At 46.4% G+C, this 27,007-nt stretch overlaps 1 protein-coding gene across 3 annotated transcripts in view; it reads left to right on the top strand.

The window, feature by feature from the left end:
* Window positions 1-693: 693 nt before the first annotated feature.
* The window catches only part of LOC310836905 (integrator complex subunit 6-like), a 41,669-nt gene continuing 15,355 nt past the window's right edge, over window positions 694-27,007 (top strand). The window contains exons 1-10 of one of the 3 annotated variants that reach the window (XR_014560308.1): window positions 792-1,042; window positions 1,269-1,346; window positions 12,146-12,295; window positions 13,473-13,562; window positions 15,383-15,566; window positions 17,801-17,929; window positions 18,459-18,622; window positions 20,759-20,911; window positions 26,215-26,347; window positions 26,532-26,619. Coding sequence is in view for 1 of the 3 variants with exons in the window: in XM_083722793.1 (XP_083578919.1) it covers window positions 932-1,042; window positions 1,269-1,346; window positions 12,146-12,295; window positions 13,473-13,562; window positions 15,383-15,566; window positions 17,801-17,929; window positions 18,459-18,622; window positions 20,759-20,911; window positions 26,215-26,347 (1,192 nt within the window). In the remaining 2 variants the exon portion in view is untranslated. Of the gene's footprint in view, window positions 1,043-1,268; window positions 1,347-12,145; window positions 12,296-13,472; window positions 13,563-15,382; window positions 15,567-17,800; window positions 17,930-18,458; window positions 18,623-20,758; window positions 20,912-26,214; window positions 26,348-26,531; window positions 26,620-27,007 lie in introns of all 3 variants that reach the window. The other 2 variants (XR_014560307.1, XM_083722793.1) reach the window with 2 other exon arrangements.

Genomic DNA, 27,007 nt, shown 5'->3' with positions numbered 1-27,007 from the left:
GGGCCCTCACGGCCTTTCACTTCATCAAATATGGCCCTCTTTGAAAAAAAGTTTGGATTAGATAGATGATGATAGATAGATAATAGATTTAAGATAGATAGACAGAGGCCTGGATTTAGGTTTGAAGAGGCCCTCAGCAACCAATTGTTGCTATTTCTTTGTGTTGAGTATATGCTATATGGTCATTGATGGACCAAATAGGTATCTAAAGCCATTTGCACATAACAAAATAGGAGCCTACACAACACAAAACATGGTTGATGTATGTCAGTTTTATTTTATTTGTTTTTTTATCTTATATTTTGGAAATGTACATCCAGGGCATTGGCACCTTCTAGGTCTGGGATCCCATGTCCTGCTCTTACCTGGAAACCCAACGCCCTACCAGAGTTGTGAGGCAAACTCGGCCCTCCAGCTGTTTTGGGACTACAGCTCCCATCATCCCTGACCACTGGTCCTGTTAGCTAGGGATGATGGGCGTTATGGTCCCAAAAGAGCTGGGGGGTCGAGTTGGACCATGTTGGCCCTAATGCTGCCGTCTCCTCCGCCTTCGCCCATCAATCATCCCTCCCAGCTCCGCCCCCTGATGCCTGCCCGCAACGCATAAGCCAATCGCATCCCGAGAGAAGTGGCGAGGGTGGAGAGAGGGGAGCGAGGGCCGAGGCGGTCGCAGTCCCCGCCCCTCATGCATATGCAGACAACGGCCTCGTCGGCGGCCAATGGCGCTCCGGCGTTCGGGTCACGAGCCGCCCCCGAGCGGCGGCTCGGCCGGGAGGAGCCGAGAGCCTGTCAGTCCGTCCGCGCGGCTTGAGGGAGGCGGTCGTACATTCAGCGGCAGCAGCAGTAGCAGCAGCAGCGCCCCGGCGCGGGCGAGTGGGCTGCGGCCTCCCTTCGTCGTCTTGCCCCCCGGCCGGGCCTCCCTCGGAGGACCATGCCGATCCTGCTCTTCCTCATCGACACGTCCGCCTCCATGAACCAGCGGGCCTACCTGGGCACCAGCTACCTGGACGTGGCCAAGGGCGCCGTCGAGCTCTTCATGAAGGTGCGCGCGCGCCCTCCCCCGCCCCGCCGCCTGACGTGGCCGTCCGAGTCCGCGCGCGCGCGCGCGCGCACACACACACACACACACACACACACTCAGAGACCGCGCTCCCTAGCGCGAGCGCCCGCTCGCACGTTCGGAAGACGCGTGTCGAGAGTCCCCCCCGCCTCGCTCCCCCTCAGACGCGCCTTTAACGCGCTCCTTTCTTCCGTTTTCTCCCCTTCAGCTGCGCGCCCGAGACCCGGCCAGCCGCGGCGACAGGTACATGCTGGTCACCTTCGACGAGGCGCCCTATTGCATCAAGGTAAGCCGCCCGCCTCCCCTCGCCGGGCGCGCCGCGGGCGAAGATGGCGGACATTTTGCTTTTGTATGGAGGCTGAGGGCGCTGATTAGATGGAGGAGGAGGAGGGAGCGAGGGAGGAGGAAGAAGAGGAAGGCGGAGGAGAAGAAGAAGGCCCCGCCGACACCACGCGGCACCTCCCGCCCCGAGGAAGGCAGCGGGAAGGCGGTGCGCCTGGCGGGCGAGCCGTTTGGGGACTACAACTCCCAGCATCCTTAGCTCGCGGGACCGGGTTTGCCAGCCCGTGATGGACTATGCCATGCTTCCTCAAACTCCTATGGTCCCTAGCTTAAGCAGTGTTTCCCAACCTTGTGCCTCCAGCTGTTTTTGGACTACAATTCCCATCATCCCTTGCCACTGGTCTTGCTAGTCAGGGATGATGGGAGTTGTAGTTCAAAAACAGCTGGAGGCACAAGGTTGGGAAACACTGGCTTAAAGGACCAGTGGTCAGGGATGGTGGGAATTGTAGTGCCAAAGCACCTGGAGGGCCGAGTTTGCCTTTGCCTGGAAGGAGTGGGGGAGTTCGGGGACAGGTGAATGGGCTTCCCTCCCACAAGCCCCCCCCCCCCGTCTCCCAAGAGCAGGAAACTCAGCCAGATGGGTGGGGTGTAAATAAATTGTTGTTGATATAGCTCAGCTTCTGGAATGCAGGTAGGAGGATTCCAATTAGCAATGGCCAAAGGTTAAATCAGACATAGGCAAACGGGGCCCTCCAGCTGTTTCGGGACTACAACTCCCATCATCCCTAGCTCGCAGGACCAGTGGTCAGGGATGATGGGAATCGTAGTCCGAAAATAGCTGGAGGGCCAAGTTTGGCCATGCCTGCCCAAGAGGCCGAAAGATGGTGGTGGCGAGGAGTTGGGGGGGTCCAGGAAGCGGCCTCCTTTTCGTGTGTGTGGGGGGGTTGTTTGAACTTAAGATAAAACGAATCACCGTTTGCAGGGACATTCAAAGATGAAGGTGCACCCTCCCCCCGCGTGTGAATGCTTGTCTGTCACCACTGTGTCTTTGTGTGTGTGTAAATATGTGTGTTGCATGCATGCCATGCATTTATATCATTCCGGCAGGCCTTTGGTTGGGGCCCAGTCTGACCCCTCTCCTCCTACAAGATCCTATGTATAAGAGGCCTCTCTAACTCCTCTCACCAGCTCATATATATATATATATATATATATATATATATATATACACATATACACACACACACACACACACACACACACACATATATGTAAGCCTGGTGAGTACCTAAGGTTCCCAAACCCTATAATCATAATTTGCCAGTTGCCTTCTGATCTTATTGGATTTTAATCCCATTTTAAGATGTATTTGTATTTTGATGTCAGCCACCCTGAGCCTGGTTATGGCTGGGGAGGGCAGAATATAAATTTATTTTTATTATTCTTATTATTATCTGTAAAGCATCCCCACCTTGCACCCACGTGCCTCCAGGCAGGCATGGCCAAACTTGGCCCTCCACCTGTTTTGGGACTACAATTCCCGTCATCTCTGACCACTGGTCCTGTGAGCTAGGGATGGAGTCCCAAAACAGCTGGAGGGGCCAAGTTGGGTCATGCTGAAATCTGCAGTGAGAGAGAACTGCAGCGGTGTCCTACTGTCCTAGACTACAATTCCCATCATCCCTGACCACTGGTCCTGTTAGCTAGGGATGATGGGCATTGTAATTCCAAAACAGCTGGAGGGGCAAGTTGGGCCATGCCTGAGCTAGGTGCTCCTTTGTCAAAAGAAGTTCAGCAAATGTTCATTCTGATGCAATGCCTCATTTCTTGGGATACCAGCTGAACTAGAGCAGGCATGACCCAACTTGGCCCTCCAGCTGTTTGGGAAATACAGTTCCCATAATCCCTGACCCACTGGTCCTGTGAGCTAGGGATGATGGGTGCTGTAGTCCCAAAATAGCTGGAGGGCCGAATTTAAATGTTCTGGATTAGATGGTAGAGCAGGCATGTCAACTGTGTCATGGAAATCTGGTTTATTCCAACAAGGAGTTAATAGTAGCTTTAAAGCAGGCTTCCTCAACCTTGGCCCTCCAGATGTTTTTGGCCTACAACTCCGATGATCCCTATCTAGTAGGACCAGTGGTCAGGGATTATGAGAATTGTAGTCTCAGGGGTTAAAAAAAATCCCCCCTTTTTTTTTTGTTTCTGTTGTACTGTTCTAGCAATTACTAGAATAGGCATCGGAAAAATCGGCCCTCCAGATGTTTTCGGACTACAACTTCCACCATCCCTGACCACTGGTCCTGCTAGCTAGGGATCATGGGAGTTGTAGGCCAAAAACATTGTGAGGGCTGAGGGTGAGGAAACCTGTACCAGAACAAACTTAGTTGGTCTATGCAGGGGTAGCCAGGGATCTAGGTCTTTTGTTGAGCTTTTTTTTAGGGAGGTGGCCCTTGGATCATCATTTGATTTGCTCAACCTCAACAGATTGGTGTCTGGAATAGACAACTATGGACAGGTAATGGATTTAATTTAATTTAATTTCCTCACTGCCTTGCCTGAAAAACCTTAGCATCTAATCTTTAGGATGTGAATATTTGCTGGCGCGTTTAAAATAAAGCAAACGGGCCACTTGGGGAACTCACTGCTACTTGCTCCTGCAACTACCAGAGCCTGAGAAAATTGCCTATTTAGTACCTTGTATTGTGTACCGAGATAGGTTTCATTTTTGGAGTCATAAATTTTCAGAGTAGTTTTTACAGTTACATCAAAAATGACCGATTTGGTTCTACTATCAGAAAGACATAGACCGTTCATTATGGAATTATCGTTTCTATTTGGACAACTTTTCTGCGGGAAGCACATTCGCAACCCCCAGTGCCGCATCTGTGCACGCGCAGGTCATGATTCGGCGCTTATGCGCAAGTGCAATTTGATGTTTCGGCGCAGTGCGCAACCCGAAAACGCATAACCTGAAGCATCTGTAACCCGAGGTACCCCTGTATTCGATTGGAAGAAGAAAAATAACTATTTCCTTCATGGCAATTTAAACAATTTATTTAACTACAGAAATAACATTATAGCATATGTATCCATGTTTGTTTACTGATGTGGTTAAACTTTTTATTTTTTAAAAAGCCCTTAGACTGAATTTTAGCACACATGAATAAATTTAAACAAATCCTTATTTCCTGAAGAATAGCCTTTAGATTAGAATGTCACTTAAATAGAAAACTATCTTTAGGAAGATTTTTTCCTCCAAAAGCATTTTATTTTAAAAATCCAATTTAGATTAAAAAAATCCATTAAAAATCATTGATTTTTATCCACCCTGGTTGTGCAGCTTAGGTCAATCACTTGGAGAACTGAGAAACCCTGCTGCTATATATGATAGCGAGCGAGAAGAAATCAGAGGGTTACTGTAGGTGAAATAACTTCAGATAACATTGTAACATAAGAGGGTACAATTTTAACTATTCTCACGAATGCATGAGTTAATTCAGGCTCAAAGAGACCTTAAACCTGTACAAAAAAGCAATTCTTATTTTTTTGTAAAAAAATCATTTAATAGCAATTTATTTTATAACCACTAGCCCATTCTACAAAAAAGGGATGATACATGTGTTAGTTGTGGTTTGTGCCCTATGGCTTATCGAACCCACCGGGAATAAAATGAGAAAAATTCACATTGAATGGTTGGTGACCCTTTTCTCTGGCGCTTCTCGCCATTTTTATACCTTATTTGGAAAGAGACCACAACTAGCTTTATCTTAATCCCAAAATAAGCCCAGTTGGTTGAACAACAACAACAATTTATTATTTATACCCCGCCCATCTGGCTGAGTTTCCCCAGCCACTCAAAATATTAAAGAACAATAGTCCAATATTAAAATACAATAAGCGAAACAGGAGGTTTTTTTCTAATTGCATGAGCCTAAATTGCGTGAAAATTCTCCTTGGATCCTGGCTGTTTTCACACACTAACACCCCACCCTGTATAATTCTCTCTGTTATATTTCATCTGAACAAATGGAATAAATTTCAGGAGCAGAGCCCAAAGGTCCTATTGAAAAATGCAACTTTTGAGCCATCTAGCCCCCAAATGGCAACTAGATTTGGCAACTGTAACCTTAATAATAATAATAATAATATTTTGTATTTCTATCCCACCCTCCCCAGCCATAACCGGGCTCAGGGTGGCTAACATCAAAATACAAATACATTATAACAGGCATAGGCAACCTCAGCCCTCCAGATGTTTTGGGCCTACAACTACCATGATCCCTAGCTAGCAGGACCAGTAGTCAGGGATGATGGGAATTGTACTCTCAAAACATCTGGAGAGCCAAGGTTGCCTATGCCTGCATTAAAACATAAAATTCAGCAATCGACTGAAATACAGTTTAAAATTGGATTAAAATCAAATAAGATCAGAAGGCAACCAGCAAATTATCACTACAGGGGTTGGGAACTGTAGTTACTCACCAGGTTCACCTATTTATATGAGCTGACGAGAGTAGTTTTAAGGAGGTATTTAGAGCCTAGCTTATATATCTGAGTTTCTAAGTGAAAATTTGTGTTTTGTTGGGTGGGGGGTGGATCCTTAAGTTGGAAATGCTTCTGGCTGGTGGTTTTGCTCAAAACCTACCTGTCTTAGGAGCTCCAGGCCGTCTTTCATACTCACCTCGAATATAATAATAATAATAATAATAATAATAATAATTTATTTATTTGTACCCCGCCCATCTGGCTGGGTTTCCATAAAAACCAGAAATACACTAAAATATCACAGATTAAAAACTTCCCTGAACAGGGCTGCCTTAAGATGTCTTCTGAATGTCAGGTAGTTATTTATCGCTTTGACATCTGATGGGAGGGCATTCCACCGGGCGGGTGCCACTACCGAGAAGGCCCTCGACTTGGTTCCCTGTAGCTTTGCTTCTCGTAATGAGGGAACCGCAAGAAGGCCCTCGGCGCTGGACCTCAGCGTCCGGGCAGAACAATGGGGGTGGAGACGCTCCTTCAGGTATACTGGGCCGAGGCCGTTCAGGGCTTTAAAGGTCAACACCAGCACTTTGAAATTGTGCTCGGAAACGTACTGGGAGCCAATGTAGGTCTTTCAAGACCGGTGTTATGTGGTCTCGGTGGCCGCTCCCAGTCACCAGTCTAGCTGCCGCATTCTGGATTAGTTGTAGTTTCCGAGTCACCTTCAAAGGTAGCCCCACGTAGAGCGTATTGCAGTAGTCCAAGCGGGAGATAACTAGAGCATGCACCACTCTGGCGAGACAGTCCGCGGGCAGGTAGGGTCTCAGCCTGCGTACCAGGTGGAGTTGGTAGACAGCTGCCCTGGATACAGAATTGACCTGCGCCTCCATGGACAGCTGTGAGTCCAAAATGACTCCCAGGCTGCGCACCTGGTCCTTCAGGGGCACAGTTACCCTATTCAGGACCAGGGAGTCCTCCACACCAGCCCGCCCCCTGTCCCACAAAAACAGTACTTCTGTCTTGTCAGGATTCAACCTCAATCCATTAGCCGCCATCCATCCTCCAACCGCCTCCAGGCACTCACACAGGACCTTCACCGCCTTCACTGGTTCTGATTTGAAAGAGAGGTAGAGCTGGGTATCATCTGCATATTGATGGACACCCAGTCCAAACCCCCTGATGATCTCTCCCATCGGCTTCATATAGATGTTAAAAAGCATGGGGGAGAGGATGGAACCCTGAGGCACCCCACAAGTGAGGGCCCAGGGGTCTGAACACTCATGCCCCACCACCACTTTCTGAACACGGTCCAGGAGGAAGGAGCGAAACCACTGTATGACAGTGCTCCCAGCCCCTCTAGACGGTCCAGAAGGATGTTATGGTCGATTGTATCAAAGGCCGCTGAGAGATCCAGCAGAACTAGGAAACAACTCTCACCTTTGTCCCTAGCTCGCCGGAGATCATCAACCAGCGCGACCAAGGCAGTTTCAGTCCCATGATGAGGCCTGAATCCCGATTGGAAGGGACCCAAATGGTCCGCATCCTCCAGGCGTGCCTGGAGTTGTTCAGCAACCATAGGCGCCGACTCCATGGGGCCTGAGGGGGCCCGAGCCCCCTCAAAAAATCGTTTGGGGGGCGGAGCCCCCCCAATAATTTAAGAAAATTATTACCATAAATTTCGTTCTATAACACACATATTTTTTCTCCTAAAAAGTAAGGGGAAATGTCTGTGCGTGTTATTGAGCGAATGTGTGGTCCCTGGAGCTGACTCGCCGGAGCGCAGGGGCAAAAATAGGCAAAAATCAGGCAAAAATAAGATCGGGCGGGCGGGCGGAGGGAAGGCGGAAGCTGCTGCTTTCCTGCATTCTGCCTCAGGGTCTTACTGCCCACCCGCTTCTGTTGCTGCGTTTGCTCAAACTCAACAAAGAGCAGGGAATCCCCTGCCCTCCTGGCAAGCAGAGGGTTAAGGAAAGGATCGAGTCCTTCCTTCTAATTCTTTCCTAGTCACACTGCGTGCAGGCTCCAGCCCACCACCTCCTCCTCTCCGTGCTCTAGGGACTCGCAGGTGGGAGAGAGAGAGAGAGAGAGGGCTGGCTTGGGGGGGGGACTTTTGCCTTCCTTTCCTCCCCCCCCCCCGTTAAACTCCTCCCCTGCATTCTTAGCCAGCTGCTTCTCCGCACACCCCTCTTGTGCTTCTTGTCCCTTCTGTGTTTTTCCTTCCCTCCCCATTTAAAACGTGGTTACAAAGCACGGATCCACATGGATCCTCAGGATCTTTGCATTGGGTCACCCCAAATTCACCATCAGATCACATAGCATGTCCATGGCTACATCTTGCACCAAAAAAATCACGCACCCACTGTTGCCTAGGGTCACAGTGGTGCAAAAACGTGGTTACAAAGCACGGATCCACATGGATCCTCAGGATCTTTGCATTGGGTCACCCCAAATTCACCATCAGATCACATAGCATGTCCATGGCTACATCTTGCACCAAAAAAATCACGCACCCACTGTTGCCTAGGGTCACAGTGGTGCAAAAACGTGGTTACAAAGCATGGATCCACATGGATCCTCAGGATTTTTGCGTTGGGCTACTCCAAATTCACTGTCAGATATTAAAAATCTTTATAAAATAGAGAATTAAATACATACAGAATGTTAAATTTTCAGTTTTGAAATATTAGTACTAGTTTAGTACTGTATTTCTATATTACTATAGTACTGTATTAGTTATTTTCAAATATTTAAATATTTTTAGGGTGTAAGACCCAATTAAAGCCCGTTATTTACATACAGTATTACAGTATTTACATACAGTATTAGGCATACTGTATTAACTTTATTAACTGTATTAAAGCATTAACTTTGAGATATTATATTTATTTAATGAACCCTCAGCCTTATTCAAAGTAAGCTTAAATTAGCTATTTCACTTATTAATCAAAGTGCTATTACTGTGCGACAGCAATATTTTATGTTTTATTCTTTTAATGATAGTTTAGGATTTATTTAAATATCATTTCAGTCTTTTCAGAGCTATATATTCACTGCTCTGTAATAGTCTATAAGCATAATTGTTACTGTAAATTAAATTAGCTTTTTACGAAAATACCGTGCGTGTTTTTGTTTTGTTTCTTTTTTCAAAGCCAAAAAGTGTTTCAGGCTTGTCGAGTTTCCCGGAGTGTGGAGTTAAAGAGATTCGAGTTTTCGGGGTTCTAATGTTGATCATATGACTCTAAAATTCTTTTTAAAAACTTTAAAACTCACTAATTTTCATCTAAAATTTAGAAAACTTCCCGGGGCAGGACCCCGGTATGGGCCCCCCCAATATTTTTTATAAGTCGGCGCCCCTGTCAGCAACCACGCGCTCAATCACCTTGCCCAAGAATGGAAGATTTGAGACTGGGCGATAGTTGGCCATACTGGCCGGGTCTAAAGATGGTTTTTTAAGAAGCGGTTTAATGACCGCCTCTTTCAGCGGATCTGGGAATGTTCCCTCACAGAGGGAAGCATTCACCACCCCGCAGAGCCCATCGCCCAGCCCTTCCCGGCTTGCTTTTATTAGCCAGGATGGGCAAGGATCAAGGAGACAGGTGGTTGGTTTCACGCGTCCAAGCAGCCTGTCAACATCCTCGGGGGTAACGGATTGAAATCGATTCCATGCAACTTGACCAGACAGAGCTCTAGCACTCTCCCGCCCCAGCCCTGCTCCCACGGTGGTGTCTAGCTCCTTCCGAATATGAGTGATTTTATCTGCAAAAAACTTTGCAAAATCGTTGCAGGAGATCTTGGGGTCTTTACAAAGCCCCGGTGGTAAAGGTGGTTCTGTTAAATTACGAACCACCTGAAAAAGTCTCCTGCTACTATTTTCTGCAGATGCAATAGAGGCGGTGAAGAAAGTCTTCTTCGCCGTCGCTATCGCCACTTGGTAGGCTCGACGTTGAGCTCTAACCTGTGTCCGGTCAGATTCGGAGTGAGTTTTTTGCCACCAACGCTCTAGCCGTCTCAGGGATTGTTTCATCGCCCTCAGCTCCGAAGAAAACCACGGAGCTGTCCGGGCTCCATGCAATCGGAGAGGGCGCTTCAGAGCCAGACAGTCGATAGCCCTGGTTAACTCCGCATTTCAGCGGGCCATCAGGGAATCAGCTGAAAGGCCATCAACATGGGATAAAGCATCCCCTACCACTCTCTGGAAACCATTTGGATCCATTAAGTGGTGGGGGCAAAAGAGTAATTGAGCAAAAGAGTAATTCTATATATTTTAAAATATTTTTTATTTTTATTGAGTTTATTTACAACATCTGAAGGCAGTCCTGTTTAGGGAAGTTATGAATGTGTGACATTTTAATGTATTTTTAATGTTTGTTGGAAGCCGCATAGATAGAAACCCAGTGAGATGGGCGGAGTACAAATAATTTATTATTATTAATATTAATACAGTGGTAAGGTAAAAGTAAAGCTACCCCTGCCTGTACGGGCCAGTCTTGACAGACTCTGGGGTTGTGCGCCCATCTCACTTAAGAGGCCTGGGGCCAGCGCTGTCCGGAGACACTTCCAGGTCACGTGGCCAGCGTGACAAAGCTGCATCTGGCGAGCCAGAACCGCACACGGAAACACCGTTTACCTTCCCGCTGGTAAGTGGTCCCTATTTATCTACTTGCACCCGGAGGTGCTTTCGAACTGCTAGGTTGGCAGGCGCTGGGACTGAGCAGCGGGAGCGCACCCCGCCGCAGGGATTCGAACCGCCGACCTTTCGATCGCAAGTCCTAGGCGCTGAGGCTTTAACCCACAGCGCCGCCTGGTACCTCGGGTTAAAGGGATGTGGGTGGCGTTGTGGGTTTACCCACAGAGCCTAGGACTTGCCGATCAGAAGATCGGCAGTTCGAATCCTCGCGACGGGGTGAGCTCCCGTTGCTTAGTCCCAGCTCCTGCCAACCTAGCAGTTCGAAAGCATGTCGAAGTGCAAGTAGATAAATAGGTACCGCTCTGGCAGGAAGGTAAACGGCGTTTTCATGTGCTGCTCTGATTCGCCAGAAGTGGCTTAGTCATGCTGGCCACATGACCCGGAAGCTATCTGCGGACAAACGCCGGCTCCCTCAGCCCATAGAGCGAGATGAGTGCCGCAACCCCAGAGTCGGTCACGACTGGACCTAATGGTCAGGGGTACCTTTTCCTTTACCTTTTACCTCGGGTTAAGTACTTAATTCGTTCTGGAGGTCCGTTCTTAACCTGAAACTGTTCTTAACCTGAAGCACTACGTTAGCTAATGGGGCCTCCCGCTGCTGCTGCGCTGCCAGAGCACAATTTCTGTTCTCATCCTGAAGCAAAGTTCTTAATCTGAAGCACTATTTCTGGGTTAGCAGAGTGTGTAACCTGAAGCGTATGTAACCCGAGGTACCACTGTATTATTAACATAAACACATAACAAAAAAAGCAACAAAAACAAACAAAAACCCCCTCAAAAAAAGAGAATAAAACGAAAGGGGAAAAAAGAACGAACAAAAGAATACTGATAGACACCCACCCACACCATATTTCCATTCTTCTTTCCTACTGTTTGACTTCCTTCATGCTTTGCATGGTTTTCTTTTTCACTTTACTAGAAGTGAAAATTCTCTTTCATACTTTGTTATAACCCCCTTTTTAACCATTTATAACCTATGTAGCACAAATCATCCTGCGGAGGTTAATTGAAACAAGTCCAAGTACAGTGGTACCTCGGGTTACAGATGATTCAGGTTATAGACACTGCTATAGAATGGACCTCCAGAACGAATTAAGTTCTTAACCCGAGGTACCACTGTATTGATTTGGGGACACTGCTTTTTGCCAAAATATGTAAAATGTATGTAAAATGACATCTGTGTTGGAGGTGTAACAAAGTGGAGGGGACACTCATACTTATGTGGTGGTTTTGCCAAAAAATCAAAAGTTTCTGGGACACGGTGTATGAAGAACTCAAGAAAACATTTACAATTTTTTTTGCAAAGAAAACAGAAGCATTTCTCTTAGGGATAATGGACACAGATATAGCCAAAGGAAACAAGAAAATCTTCCTTTATGCTGCAGGGAATGCGAGAACACTCATTTCCAAAAATTGGAAAAAAAGAAATTAACACACACCCCCTGCAAAAAAATAATAAATAAATTATTTGATTATATTGAACTGGCCAGACTTAACAGAGACAATTGGGGGTCAATCCAAGCAAAAAATGTCAAAGAATGGGGGAAATGTAGAGTAATTATATATGTCTTGGAGACATTTTTTTTTAAAAGTAGGGCTGTCACAAAGTGTGGAATAATGTTATTTTGCAGGCTGGATGGAAGGAGAACCATGCCACTTTTATGAATGAACTGAAAAATCTGCAAGCGTCAGGACTGACCACCCTTGGACAGGCCCTTCGATCCTCGTTTGATTTGCTCAACCTCAACAGATTGGTGTCTGGAATAGACAACTATGGACAGGTAATGGATTTAATTTAATTTAATTTCCTCACTGCCTTGCCTGAAAAACCTTAGCATCTAATCTTTAGGATGTGAATATTTGCTGACGCGTTTAAAATAAAGCAAATGGGCCACTTGGGGAACTCACTGCTACTTGCTCCTGCAACTACCAGAGCCTGAGAAAATTGCCTATTTAGTACCTTGTATTGTGCACCGAGATATTTTCTGCCAGGGGTCAGAGCAGACCCTGGTGCTTTTCTTTATATCTATACAGTATATCATTTGTATGGTGATGGCTGTGATCCTCTAATGTAGGGGTGGCCAACTCCCAAGAGACTCCGATCTACTCATGGAGTTAAAAACTGGCGGTGATATACCCCCTATCTTGGGGTTCAACTACCAGAGCCTGAGAAAATTGCCTATTTAGTACCTTGTATGGTGAGCCGAAATACTTTCTGCCAGGGGCCAGAGCAGATCTATGTAGATATATAGATCTCATTTGCATGTTGATGGCTGTGATCCTCTAATGTAGGTGTGGCCAACTCCCAAGGGATCTACTCAGAGTTAAAAACTTGTGGTGATCTAACCACTTTTCTGTTTCAGTGTATCTGAAGAAGTGTGCATGCACACAAAAGCTCATACCAATCACAAACTTAGCTGGTCTCGTTAAGGTGCTACTGGAAGGATTTTTTTTATTTCATTTTGACTATGGCAGACCAACACGGCTACCCTTTTGGGGGGTTCAGGTGTCAAGATTGTTGAGGGTTTTTTTAGGAACAGGAAGGCCCATTTTTTAGGGGTTCAGGGTGAAAGTGTTTAGCTTTTTTGGGGGGAAGGAAAGCCCTGTTTTTGGGAAGGAGGAAAGCCCATTTTTGGCGGGCTTCAGGTCAAAGCTGTTGAGCTTTTTTAAAGGAAGGTCTGTTTTGGGGGGCTTTTTTAGGGAGGAAATCCCCGTTTAAAAAAATGTTTTTTGGGAGGTTAAAGGCAGAAAAAAGGGTTAAATCACTCACAAAAAGGGCATGGCAGGAGTCAGTTTTAGCGACGCTAAGGAAAGGGAGCCAGAGATTGACCACGATCTACCAAAACCTCGCTAGGATCTACCAGTAGATCGCGATCGACCTTGTTAAACCTCCCTGTCTTTAATGGATCCTTTGTGTTTCAAACGTTAATACAGATATATTTTCCCTCCTCTCTGTAGGGAAGGAACCCATTCTTTTTAGAGCCCTCGATTTTAATTACTATCACGGATGGAAACAAGTTGACAAATATGGCAGGTGTGCAGGAGGAGGTAAGCTTTCAACTGGAATATGGCTGCACTGAATGTATTCTCCTGCCAGGAGTTTACAAAGCACTCCTGTCTGATATTCCCTGCAGTTTTAGAGCTGCTTGATAACCATTGCATGTGGAATTATTAGTTATGTTTCTATCCCGTTCTTCCTGTCTTCCTCAGAGGGATATCAGGCTGGAAGAAGATGCAAACATGGGAAACTCTTTTAAATAATAATAATAATAATAATAATAATAATAATAAATTTTATTTATATCCCGCCCTCCCTGGCCGAAACCGGGCTCAGGGTGGCTATTATTATTATTTATTTTTAAAAGACATCTGAAGGCATCCCTGTTTAGGGAAGTTTTTAATATTTAATGCTGTATTGTTTTTAGTACTTGATTGGGAGCCACCTGGAGTGGCTGGGGAAACTCAGCCAGATGGGCAGGGTATAAATAATAATTTATTATTATTACTATGACATCAAATATATAACATTGGTATAAAATCAAACAATAATTCAATTACCTCCTCAAAACAAGTCAGGAACAAATTATAATCGTAATTAGATGGCTTTCTGCAGGATTAGGGTTGGGAACAGAAAATGCTCATACAGAGTCAGGTTGCTGGTCCTTCTAGCTCAGGATTCCCTGCACTGACTAGCCGTGGCTGTTCAGGGTTTCAAACAGGGGGCGTGCCCAGCCTTGCCTGAAGATGTTGTCCTTGTTGAGTTGATTAGTTGTGCCCGACTCTTCATGACCCCATGGACGAGAGCACGCCAAGCACTTCATGTCTTTTCGTTTTTTTTCTAGTAAGCATGAAAAAGCCAGTTCTCTTCCTGGTAGCAATGCCGTACTTTTCCAGAATTAAAAATCAGAGTCAAGACACTTTGCTTTCCCACCTGCAATAGGGCAAGTGCTTCTCCTCCGGCGATCCCTTGTAGCCGAGTAAGATTTTCTTCCATAAATATGGATTTTAACAGTGAGTCTGTAAGTGACTGTGGAGGCCAATTCTGGATTCACACATCCTTCCACAGTGGGGACATTGGTTTCTGGGCGGGAGTTGATCCCAGCGAGGCTTCCTTCCTCTTCGCCTGTTTCTTCCTTGCGTCCCGAGTTTGAGTGTCTTCAAAGCCCACGACACCTTTGGTCAAGGCTGTTCTCCCATTGGAGCGCTCGCAGGCCAGTGCTTCCCAGTTGCCGATGTTCGTACTACATTTTTTAAAGATTTGCTTTGAGATCTTTCAACCTCTTTTGGAGACCACAAAACAGACCTCAGCGTAACACTCAAAGTGGAAGTGTGGCACTCAAATCAGAAGCAGAACCAGGGCCGTCTTGAGCACATGCGCCGCCAGGGTGCAAAGATCCGCCCAGCGACCCCAAATTTTGTTGTGTTGTTGTTGATTAGAAGGCGATTGGGGTGGATCCAGCCCCCGGGCCTTAGTTTGCCTATCCATGGACTAGATCCGGTGTAGGTAACCTAAGGCCTGGGGGCTGGATGTGGCCCAATCGCCTTCTCAGTCCGGCCCACGGACGGTCTGGGAATCAGCGTGTTTTGACATGAGTAGAATGTGTCCTTTTATTTAAAATGCATCTCTGGGTTATATGTGGGGCATAGGAATTCATTTTTCCCCCCTTCAAAATATAGTCTAGCCCACCACGTGGTCTGAGGGACGGTGGACTGGCCAATGGCTGGAAAAGGTTGCTGACCCCTGAATTAGATGTTCCCTGCGGTCCCTTCCAGCTCTGTGATTTGTGATTCTGTGGTTCCTTTTCAGAAGGAATCAAATGAGCTTACTGTTCTAGCGAAGTCTCTAGGTGTCTTGCCTTCCTTTTTAGCTTCATCTTCCTCTGAATTCTCCCCTTCCTGGAAGCGAGTTAACCAAAGAACCGTTTCGCTGGGATCAGAGGCTGTTTGCCCTCGTGCTGCGCTTACCTGGAGCCTCTTCAGTGGAGCCCGAACAGCTAGGAAGTGTCCCAACAGATGAGTCTGCCATTACACAGATGTGTGAAGTCACAGGAGGTAGCCTTTTTGCGCCTTTTTCTTGGTTTGCCAACCTCAATCCATCTACTTTGAAATCATGAAGAGCATTAGTACATTGACACATAACATCTGGCTAAGCTTCTCATTAGTGTCTTTTTGTGCCTAGATGCCTGTGTCAAACCAAAACCACCAGAAGGCCTGTATTACACAAATCCAGTTGAAAAAAACACACACGTAATAGGCCATATTGTAACAATTGCAAAGTTCTTTACTAGAAACTACTTACTTCATGACATAATACATTAAAAGGTAGCTTTTCAGTTGATCACCAGGTCCAGTATGTACAAAATACAAATCCTGTTTTGTCAGTGCCATAGTACGTTCTGATCTAATTTCTCTATTTTCTCTTGTATTTTCCTGTCTGATGTATTCCTTAGACGAGTGATATGAAATACTCTTCTAAGTGTCTAATGAAGATGATAGGGTTGGCAGGCATACTGGACTTAGTGATCAACTGAAAAGCTACTTTAAGTAGTTTAGGTTTTCTGGTTGTTTTGGTTTTGCGTTTTGTTGTGGCTGTTTATACTAAAAAAAAAATGGGTACACTGATGTAGAAAAAGACAAGTTATTAAACATGTTTACCTTCTTTCAGAGTGAAGGTGACCAGGTACTTAATGGTGACATGAACTTTGAGTCTTGTATCTAAGCAAAAAGGACATTTAGAGAGGCATGGAGCCTCACTTGCTGAGTACGTTAAGAATAATTTGATTCCTAGAGGGTTACGCATCCCAAAGGCACCTACTCAATTCAAAGAGGATAACAGATTTGTGGAAAAATGGGTGTGAACAAATTCTCAACAAATGTTCCAGTGATTTAATGTTGTTAATAATAGAACAATTCGTAGCCAGTTTAGACCAGATTAATAAGGATATAGAGGAGGCGAAAGAATGTCGTGAAGCCAAGCTAAACAAACTTGATTATGACAAACTCATACAAACGACAGAAGCATACATGAATAACTTCTCTAATGAACTCACTAATTTGAAAAGGAAGAAATTAAGTAGAGATCATAATGACTATTCAACAGGTGGAGTTTATTTATGGCTTACCCCCACTGGACTGGTTGAAAAAAGTCCAAGAGACCTACTAATCAACAAACCTTGACCACTCCTGCAGATTATGATACACTGGTACCTCGGGTTAAGAACTTAATTCGTTCTGGAGGTCCGTTCTTAACCTGAAACTGTTCTTAACCTGAAGCACCACTTTAGCTAATGGGGCCTCATGCTGCCGCTGCGCCGCCAGAGCACGATTTCTGTTCTCATCCTGAAGCAAAGTTCTTAACCCGAGGTACTATTTCTGGGTTAGCAGAGTCTGTAACCTGAAGCGTATGTAACCTGAGGTACCACTGTACTTCTAGTTTTTCTAGCTAGAGTGGAACAGGTGAAGATAGGGAACCTAGAATCAGATCATTGTCTGCCTGTGCCAGCATCTCCCAGTGCCAGGTTCTTTTTGTCTGTCAAACCTATCATTAGACACTTAGAAGATTATTTCATATCACTCGTCTGAGGAATACATTAGACAGAAAAATACATTTTACATTTATGTGTATTATGTGGCCTGCAACTCCCATGATCCCTAGCTAACAGGACCCCAGTGGTCAGGGATGATGGGAATTGTAGTCCAAAACATCTGGCGGGTCAAAGGTTGGGGATGCCTGATCTGAGGTATGATAAGACCGAAACCCGTGTACGATCGTATTCTGTTCAGTGGCGCTTCTTTACAAAGGGGATGAACAAGCTGTTGAGCTTGTGTGCAAAGTTAAATATCCTCCGCTTTAATCAGGCCAGGCATTGGTGCCATAGGGAAGACAATGGCAGGGGGCGCTTGTACCTCCCATACAACAATACTGATGTCTTCTTTTTCCCCATAAGCTGGCATGATGGATAGTCTACTTCATGGGTAGGCAAACTAAGGCCCAACCGCCTTCTCAATCTGGCCCGCGGACAGTCTGGGAATCAGTGTGTTTTGACACTAGTAGAATGTGTCCTTTTATTTAAAATGCATCTCTGAGATTTGTGGGGCATAGGAATTCGTTCACTTTTTTAAAAAAAATATATAGTCCAGCCCCCCCACAAGGTCCGAGGGACAGTGGACTGGCCCCATGCTGAAAAAGTTTGCTGACCCCTGGTCTGTTTCAATAGTAGCCTTTTGCCATATTCACAAGTCATGTTGCCTTCAGAATCTCCTTATCTCTTCGCTTTCCATTATAGGACGTTCCTATTGTGTTCGGACTCAGAGGATGCTGAACCAGTGTTTAGAATCTCTTGCTCAGAAAGTTCAGAGTGGTGTTGTCATAAACTTTGAGAAATCAGGACCCGATCCACCCTACATTGGGGAAGGTATGGTAAACGCTTTATGACCATTGCAAACTCTTAAGGTTTGTAAATGTGTAAACGTCTTTGGTAAAAAAAAAGGACGATATTGCAAAACCAGAGTAGATTCTGTACACAATATTGTATTATAACTTTGCTTCTGACATTTCTGTTGAACAATTATCTTCAGTTCTTTGAATGCTTAAACTGGTTCATTTCTTGCTCCGGAAATGATTCTCCTGCTGCATGTTTTCATTCTTGGATGCAAAACTAATCTTTATCTTAAACACAAAACCACCACGCAGACTTTTTAATCTCCCCTCCCCCAAATTATCTTAGGCACAAAACCAGTCAATAGACCTACTTTTCCCAAAACAGTCTTAGATGTGCAACCACTACACAGACTTCTTTGTTTTTCCAACTCAAAATATCAGTTTTACAGCTAATCTGTTCGCGCGTCGCTTTGAGAAAACACATCTAAGTAGTGATTGGAAAAGTAATGCTCGAGACCTAATGTGCTGTCCTAACTTATTATTGTTCTCCTTTTGGATTTTAGATGGACTTGTTGATGTCACCAGACCTATCAATTCTTTTGGTTCTCAGCCATGGCACAGCTGTCATAAGCTCATCTATGTGAGGCCTAATCCTAAAACGGGCGTTCCTGTTGGGCATTGGCCAATTCCAGAATCCTTTTGGCCCGATCAAAATTCACCAACACTGGTATGTCGCAGGGCTTTCAAGCTTCTTTGCAGATACGGTCAACGCAAATGTCTTTTGGTGACCATTGGTAATGTGGTGGAAAGTAGCTGGACAGCTTAGTCGATAGAGCATGAGACTCATAATCTCAGGATCGTGGATTTGAGCCCCACCTTTGGCAAAAAAGGTTCCTGCATTGCAGGGGGTTGCAGGGAAAGCAAATGATCCTTGCTTTCCCTTCCAGCTCTGATTCTCTGTTTTCAGATCGCATCCAATCTCAAGTAACACTGGGTAGTCCTAATACATGGGTCAGCAAACGAAGGCCCACGGATTGTGTAATGGTTCTAGGGGTTGCTCGTGCGTAAGCCGGTGCCAACACCTAGCTGGGTTGCCTGAGTGAACCTTTTCTGTCCGGACAGCCACTCACCCGTGGCTGTCTCAATCGCTGGCAGAATCCGTCAGTGGGCGTTTCTTAAACTTCTTCCAGCAAAGAAGCTCTTTGACGCCTAGTCTCCTCCTACTCTCCCTGCGCGGAAGCCTTCTGCGCAAGGAGGGCGTAGGCAGCGGAGGACCCTTACTCTCCCCGCTGGTCCCCGACAAGGAGTCATGGGACTGCCTTGCCGCTTCCCCCATCTGCCCCCCTTCTCCACTGGTGCTACGCTGATTCTCTTCCCCAGAAGCTGGGCTGCCTCTCCCCATCCCGGGACGCTCTCTGGAATCCCTTTGGAGCTTGCTCTCTCACTCCGGCCCTGATGGCAGTTCCCTGACAGGTTGGATCAGGCCCAATTGCCCACGGACAGTCCTGGAATCGCCGCTTGGATCGGCGTGATTGTTCGGGTTGCACCATTTTTTTGCCAATCCAAAGCCTCGTCGCCCACACGCCAAGGTGTGGCCCAGGCTCACCATCTGCCCTCTGGCCTCTCCACCCATGGCCATGCTGTGGGCATTGTGACGGCCGCGTCGTGGGGCTTTGGCTGGAGCTGGGTGCGTCTGTGGGCCCTGTGCCTGGCGCCCTGGAAAGCTCGCCCAGAAAACAGAGGCGGCGGCGGCTCCCAACCGCAGGCAGAGCGGTGGAGGAGGTAGGAAAGCAGGGGGGGAGGGGCTGGGGGAGAGAGAGAAGCCCCCTTCTGCCTCACGTGCGCAGTCCGGCCCGCCACAAGGTCTGAGGGGCAATGAACCATTCTCCTAAAAATGTTTGCTGACCCCTACCCTAATATCCCCCCTTGCAACCTCTTAATTCTCCCACTGTGGGGATCATGTAGGCCAGAGGTCAGCAAACTTTTTCAGCAGGGGGCTGGTCCACTGTCCCTCAGACCTTGTGGGGGGCCAGACTATACTTTGAAAAAAATATATGAACGAATTCCTATGGCCTATAAATCACCCAGAGATGCATTTTAAATAAAAGCACACATTCTACTCATGTAAAAACACACTGATTCCTGGACCATCTGCGGGCCAGATTTAGAAGGCGATTGGGCCAGATCCGGCCCAATCGCATTCTTAATCCGGCCCCTGGGTGGTCTGGGAATCAGTGTGTTTTGACACAAGTAGAATGTGCCCTTTCATTTAAAATGCATCTCTGGGTAATTTATAGGTCATAGGAATTCGTTCATTCCCCCCAAAAATCTAGTCCAGCCCCCCACAAGGTCTGAGGGACAGTGGATCGACCCCTTGCTGAAAAAGTTCGACGACCCCTGTTACAGACCAACCTTCTGGAACATTGTGACTAATGTATTCTACATTTTGAACACTTGGTGCTGGATAGCTATTGAGCTAGCCATTCTTTGTGATGTTTTGTGGAGGATTATGAAAAAAGGAATAAATTAATGTTCTTGCCTAGCTGGCCAATTGGCTCTTGGGATGACGCCCTGTAAGCTCGGTAGTGGCACCTTGTGGAGCGCCCTCCCACCAGATGTCAAAGAGAAAAACAACTACCAGACTTTTAGAAGACATCTGAAGGAAGCCCTATTTAGGGAAGCTTTTAATGTTTGATGCATTATTGTATTTTAATGTTCTGTTGGAGACCGCCCAGAGTGGCTGGGGAAACACGGCCAGATGGGTAGGGTATAAATAATGAATTATTATTGTTGTTGTTGTTGTTATTTCCCTTTTCCTCCAAATGGTTCTTATTCCCTTTCTTCCTTCCCCCCCACTTCCTAGCCTCCCCGCACAGCCCACCCAGTGGTGAGGTTCTCCTGCACGGATTGTGAGCCCATGGTGATCGACAAGCTTCCCTTTGACAAGTACGAGCTCGAACCATCACCTCTAACTCAGTTCATCTTGGAGCGGAAGTTGCCTATTGTGTGCTGGCAGGTATTTGCGATATACCCATTGCAGGGTTCCCAAGCCAGTCCGGGATAAACTTTGCAGGTGAAAGTAGAGAGAATGCCCTGTATTAGTCTCTCTCTCCCCCCCCCCCCCATTAGCAGCCAGGTCGTCACATGTTGAAGACCCTAGCTTGGGACCTCAGCATTTGCAATCCAGCTTAGCAGAGCTGGAGAACAACTTTCTCTTCCTGAGGACTGTTCCCAGTTGAAACATTGGTTTTCGACATCTGCCCATGCGCCATCACAGAATTTGCAGAATTGCTATCCCTTACATCCCTTTAGTGCCGCTACGTGCCACGCTTTTTAGATAAAAGTTCAGAGAAGTTGCAACTTTTTTTTAAAAAAAAAAAAAAGGTAAAGGGACCCGGGATGGTTAAGTCCAGTCGCGGACGACGGGTTGCGGCTCTCATCTCACTTTACTGGCCAAGGGAGCCAGTGTTGTCCGCAGACAGTTTTTCCGGGTCATGTGGCCAGCATGACTAAGCCGCTTATGGCGAAACCAGAGCAGCGCACGGAAACACCGTTTACCTTCCTGCCAGAGCGGTACCTATTTATCTACTTGCACTTTGACATGCTTTTGAACTGCTAGGTTGGCAGGAGCAGGGACAGAGCAACGGGAGCTCACCCTGTCACGGAGATTTGAAGTGCCGACCTTCCGATCGGAAAGGCCTAGGCTCAGTTGTTTAGACCACAGCGCCATCCGTGTCCCTTTCTGCAGTGTTTTGAGAAGCTCATATTTATAATAACAGTACAAGAATTATCAAAATGGATCGCATTTTATTCAAGCCTAGCCTTATTTTCATTTAAGGAGCCCAAGCAAAAGCATTTCTCCCAGGCCATTGGCTAACAAAACCATCTACCGTGCCATGTACCTGTGCAGAAACTCCGGTTGCGGAAACCTTGGGATCTGGCAACCGGAGGTACAGTGGCACCTCGGGTTAAGTACTTAATTCATTGCGGAGTTCCGTTCTTAACCTGAAACTGTTCTTAACCTGAAGCACCACTTTGGCTAATGGGGCCTCCCGCTGCTGCTGCGCCGCTGGAGCACAATTTCTGTTCTCATCTTGAAGCAAAGTTCTTAACCTGAAGCACTATTTCTGGCTTAGCAGAATCTGTAACCTGAGGTACCACTGTACCACTATATCTTGATTTGATAAGGGGGAGGGGGAAAAGGAATCTTTGCTTTGCAGAAGCAATGCCTCCCCATAAACCAGGTATGTCCAAAGTGTGTTCCAGGGGCCTCATCTGGAAGTCAGGGAGGGGGACGGGAGGAAGTCAAAGCTCAATTTGCGCCAAGATCTATGTGATGAAGAAATTTCATTTGGTTGTTCTAAAGCAGGCATGTCCAAGGTCCGTTTTGGGGTAAATCCTAAAAAAAGCTCAACAGCTTCAATCCCAAAAGAATCTCAACAACTTTGGTCGGCCCTCACGCATTTTCACTTCATCAAATCTGGCCCTCTTTGGAAAAAGTTTGGGCACCCCGATCTCTGGTCTAAACTGTGAGTGTGGGGAGTTATTGTTTTGGTTTGCTACTATACTATTCATTTTTGTGTCTTTACACTGTAGACTGCGTTTTGATCCTCAGGTGAAAGGGGGGTATAGATATTTAATAAATAAAAGACATTGCCTTCTGATACTTTTAATTTAAAAGGTGTTTTTTTTTAAAAAAAAATGGACTCTGCAGCCCTTGAACAATTATTTACCCAATCATTTGCAACTGACTTGAGCGGGACGTTGATCAGATCCAGAGCATTTTCCTAATTGCTTAAACAATTGTCAATCAAGTGGGCAACACTATCTCTATTATTCTTAGTCCCGTGAACCAATTTTAAGTGGATTAGTTGAGTGATCTGTTTGAGTAGCCAAAAAAGCTCCACTTACCCTGTGGAGGAATGGAGATTTTGTTTTAAAAGATAAGTCTGCTGGGTGTTGACAGTGTGAGACCGCCTTTTGAGCAAGGGCTGGTGATGGGTTTTCTTGCATTTGGGTTCTAAGAACATGGTTGGGTTTCCTTTTTCCTCTACCCCCCCCCCCTGTACACTAATCCGTTACAAATGAAAAATACAAAACAATAACCACACATAGAAAACAAATAATATACCCATGTGACATTTCTCCTCCAATACCCGTCATCTCTTAACCTTTAAGTCAGGCATCCCCAACCTTTGGCCCTCCAGGTGTTTTGGACTACAATTGCCATCATCCCTGACCACTGGGGTCCTGTTAGTTAGGGATCATGGGAGTTGTAGGCCAAAACATCTGGAGGGCTGCAAGTTGGGGATTCCTTCTTTAAGTTCTTAATTAACATTGCATCTTTGGTATCTCACCCCCAATACTCCCAATATATAACTTTTTTCTAGTTTCACTTTGCAAACTTAATCTATACATATCAACATATTACCCTTAGAACAGTGTTTTTTCATGTAAATGCAAAACTTTGCTATTCTGTCCTTAATTTCTGGCATGTCTGATACCTTATGGCTGCTGTTAAATTTACTAATTCTGTAAATTCATTTAATTTACATCTCTAATCTTCCTTTGTGGGGATATTTCCGTTCCAATTCTTTGCAAGTAATCTTGCTGCGGCTGTGGTTGGGCTTCAAACCCACAATGGCCTTCCTAGAAGTGTAGCTCTGCAGAGCTGGTTCTAGCCATGTATGTTTCTTCGGTCTGTGATTTGGTGGTGCTGTTTTATTTCACCCCACATTTGAACCTGGAAAGATCTCCAGAGCCCCATAAGATCTAAAAAAAAATCCAAATGCAATGAAATTGGGGCTGCTTCTACAGCGTCCAACACCTGGGGTTGTTCTCGAATATAGTGTGTCTTCTCCTCTTCCTCCCAAACTCACCAGTTCTTAGCAAGAACCTGTGGCTGTTTGGTTTGACCTCCCAAGGGCTGGCAGTGGAGTGGTCTGTTATTATTAATAATTATTAATTTATTATTTATTCCCCAGCCACTCTGGGTGGCTTCCAACAGAACACTAAAAACAATAAAACTTCAAACATTCAAAACTTCTCTAAACAGGGCTGCCTTCAGATGTCTTCTAAAAGTCCGATAGTTGTTTATTTCTTTGACATCTGATGGGAGGGTGTTCCACAGGGTGGGCACCACCACTGAAAAGGCCTTTGGCCTGGATCCCTGTAACCTTCTCGCAGGGAGGCAACTGCCAGAAGGCCCTTGGGAAAGGAACCCCGGCATCTGGGATGGAGACACTTCTTCAGGTCTACTGGGCCAAGGCTGTTAAGGGCCTTTGAATTGTGCTTGGAAACGTCCCGGGAGCCAGTGCAGGTCTTTCAAGACTGGTGTTATGTGGTCTCGGCGGTTGCTCCCAGTCCCCAGTCCGGCTGCCGCATTCTGGATTAATTGCAGTTTCTAAGTCACCTTCAATGGGAGCCCCACGTAGAGCCCATTGCAGTAGTCCAAGCGGGAGATAACTAGAGCATGCACCACTCTGGTGAGACAGTCTGCAGGCAGGTAGGGTCTCATCCTGCATACCAGATGGAGCTGGTAGACAGCTGTCTTGGACACAGAATTGATCTGCACCTCCATGGACAGAGGTGAGCCCAAAATGACCCCCAGGCTGCGCAGCTGGTCCTTCAGGGACACAGTTGCCCCATTCAGGACCAGGGAGTTCCCCCCCCCCCCAAGCTGCTCACGCACAACAGTACTTCTGTATTGTCAGGATTCAGCCTCAATCTGTTAGCCGCCATCCATCCTCCAACCGCCTCCAGATACTCACACAGGGCAGTGAAGGTCCCTGTGTGAAGGTCTGATTTAAAAGAGAGGTAGAGCTGGGTGTCATTCACATATGGATGAACCCCCTAGCCCAAACCCCATGATGATCTCTCCCAGCGGCTTCATGTCAATGTTAAAAAGCCGGGGGGGTTGGAGCCCTGAGGCACCCTGTTGTCTCCCATCCGGAACAACGCACCCTTTCACTCTCCGAGGGCCGAGAGAGGGGAGGCAGGGGCTGCAGTTGTTCTTCAGGCAGTGAAGATCTGATTTTAACAATAGCCCACCATCTGGACAAGTGGGGCCAATACCACTGAAAAGTGCAGTAGTTCCTTAATAGCTGTACCCCAACATCAAGGAATAATACAGTGGACCCCAAAGGTAACGTAACTTTCCAGTTGCGAATGCAGCAAACCCGGAAGTGTAGAAGCGCCCTATCTGGAGGACCCACTGTAAAAGGGCCTATCTAAGCACTTTAAATTTTAGGTGATTAGAAGCTTTGATACACTCTCTAGTCCAGGGGTGGTGAACCTTCCAGCCGTTCAGCAACATCCGAAGGGTTCCCCTACATATTGTTCTGTGGACTGGAATTGGGTTTGTAGTGAGACTGATGTCAATTAATGTGGAGCCGCCTCAGAGCCATCATACGCTCGCCTGCTGATTCATAAATGTGTTACAAAAACAATAGGAATATTACTGCTTGAATATATTCAGCAATTCACTTATAACAGGCACGTCCAACTGGTAGATCGTGATCTACCGGTAGATCACTGAATGTCTGTGGTAGATCACTGGCTCCCTCCAAAGAAGCTCAACAACTGGTTCCCCTATAAAAGCTCAAAATTTTTGCCCTTCAACCCCGAAAAACGGGGCTTTCCTCCTCCCTAAAAGAAGTTCAACAGCTTTGACCTGAACCCCAAAATAGGGGGTAGATCACCATTACTGCCAGTTTTTAACTCTATGAGTAGATTGCAGTCTCTCAGGAGTTGGCCACATAACATTCATAACATTTTCTTTCTTCCAATCATAATTACAGGGCAGATCACAGCATAGTATAGCAAATACATAAAACCCACCGATCAAACAAGGTGAATTTACAAGACGTTCAGTCAGCTTTTGTGGGTTTTTCCCCGTCAGCTTGAATCAGAATGTCATGCAGACCAGCTGCTTTTCTCATGATCATATTAACTGGTGGTACTGTCTTGAGGTAACAGCTGTCCATAAAGGAATAAGAGTGATTTTATTATAGATAGTGTAATTATTGGACGCTTGGTTTGACTCTTGGTAGAAAGCTTTGTGCGTTGGTAGCTCTGTTCAGCCAGGAAACTTCCTTTTCTGTGTCTTGCAGGACCGTAAATGGGCAAAAAACAAGTAAACTGCCCAGGATTCCTCCCCTGAGCCTCTGAGAGAAGGGGGAAAACAATTGCGCTGTGACTATTGCAAAAAACACATGCCATAGCATATCTGTGAAAATGCCAGGATGTTTTGAATTCCTCCGAAGGCCAGCAGCCCCTTGCATGTGCTAAACTTTTGCCTCTTCCTTTGTCGTTCTCCAGGTGTTTGTGAGCACCAGCGGCAAGTACAGTGAACTGGGCCACCCCTTTGGATACCTGAAAGCCAGCACCACTCTGACGTGCGTCAATCTCTTTGTCATGCCGTACAACTACCCTGTCCTTCTCCCTCTGCTAGGTGAGTGTGGTGCAGAGTGTCTTGGCGCAGCCGAGCAGGAAAGGGAGCCTGTCCGCCCGCGGTGTTTACTTGCCAGCCGTTTTCTTAGGTGGGACGGGAGGCCGGAGCGCCTCGAGGGTTGCAGGCGGCTCCATTGGAAGGAGAGGGATTTTTACACCCGCCCTCTCCCTTTTTCTCTCTGCAGCAGAGGAGGAGAGCCGCCTGCTTCGTGGGCATGTTTGACGCTGCTCACCTGCTCACCTCCTCGACTCGTAGCTCCTTCCTTAATTGGAGTAAGGTTCAACCTCCGTTCTTTTCCCCTCTTTCAGGACATTGGTGCCTGCATAGTCTTTTGCAGCAGCGTTGTGTCGCCCGTTTTTCATTGGGCTTTGTGAGCTGGGGGCGCACATTTCCAAAGGGGGCACACGGGGAAGAAGGCATCCTAGAGAGGACTAGAATATGGTTACCAGATGTTCCTGGGACCACAAATATATGCCTCCAAGAAGCAAATGGGATTAGAACCTTTCAAGAAGTGGTCCAGGAAACAAGAACAACTCCGTATGGGGCTGTGTGTTCTTCCAGAGAGGCAAGAAATATGGTTACCAGGCGGCCCCGTTTCCCAGGGAAAGTCGCCGGATTTACAAACCTGTCCCTGGACAACATCCATCCCTGGATTTCATT

This window comes from Podarcis gaigeae (assembly GCF_964106915.1).
Source record: "Podarcis gaigeae genome assembly, chromosome: Z".
Classification (NCBI taxonomy): Eukaryota; Metazoa; Chordata; class Lepidosauria; order Squamata; family Lacertidae; genus Podarcis; species Podarcis gaigeae.
Note: the sequence above shows the minus strand (reverse complement) of the source record. Positions and strands in the feature narration are given on the sequence as shown.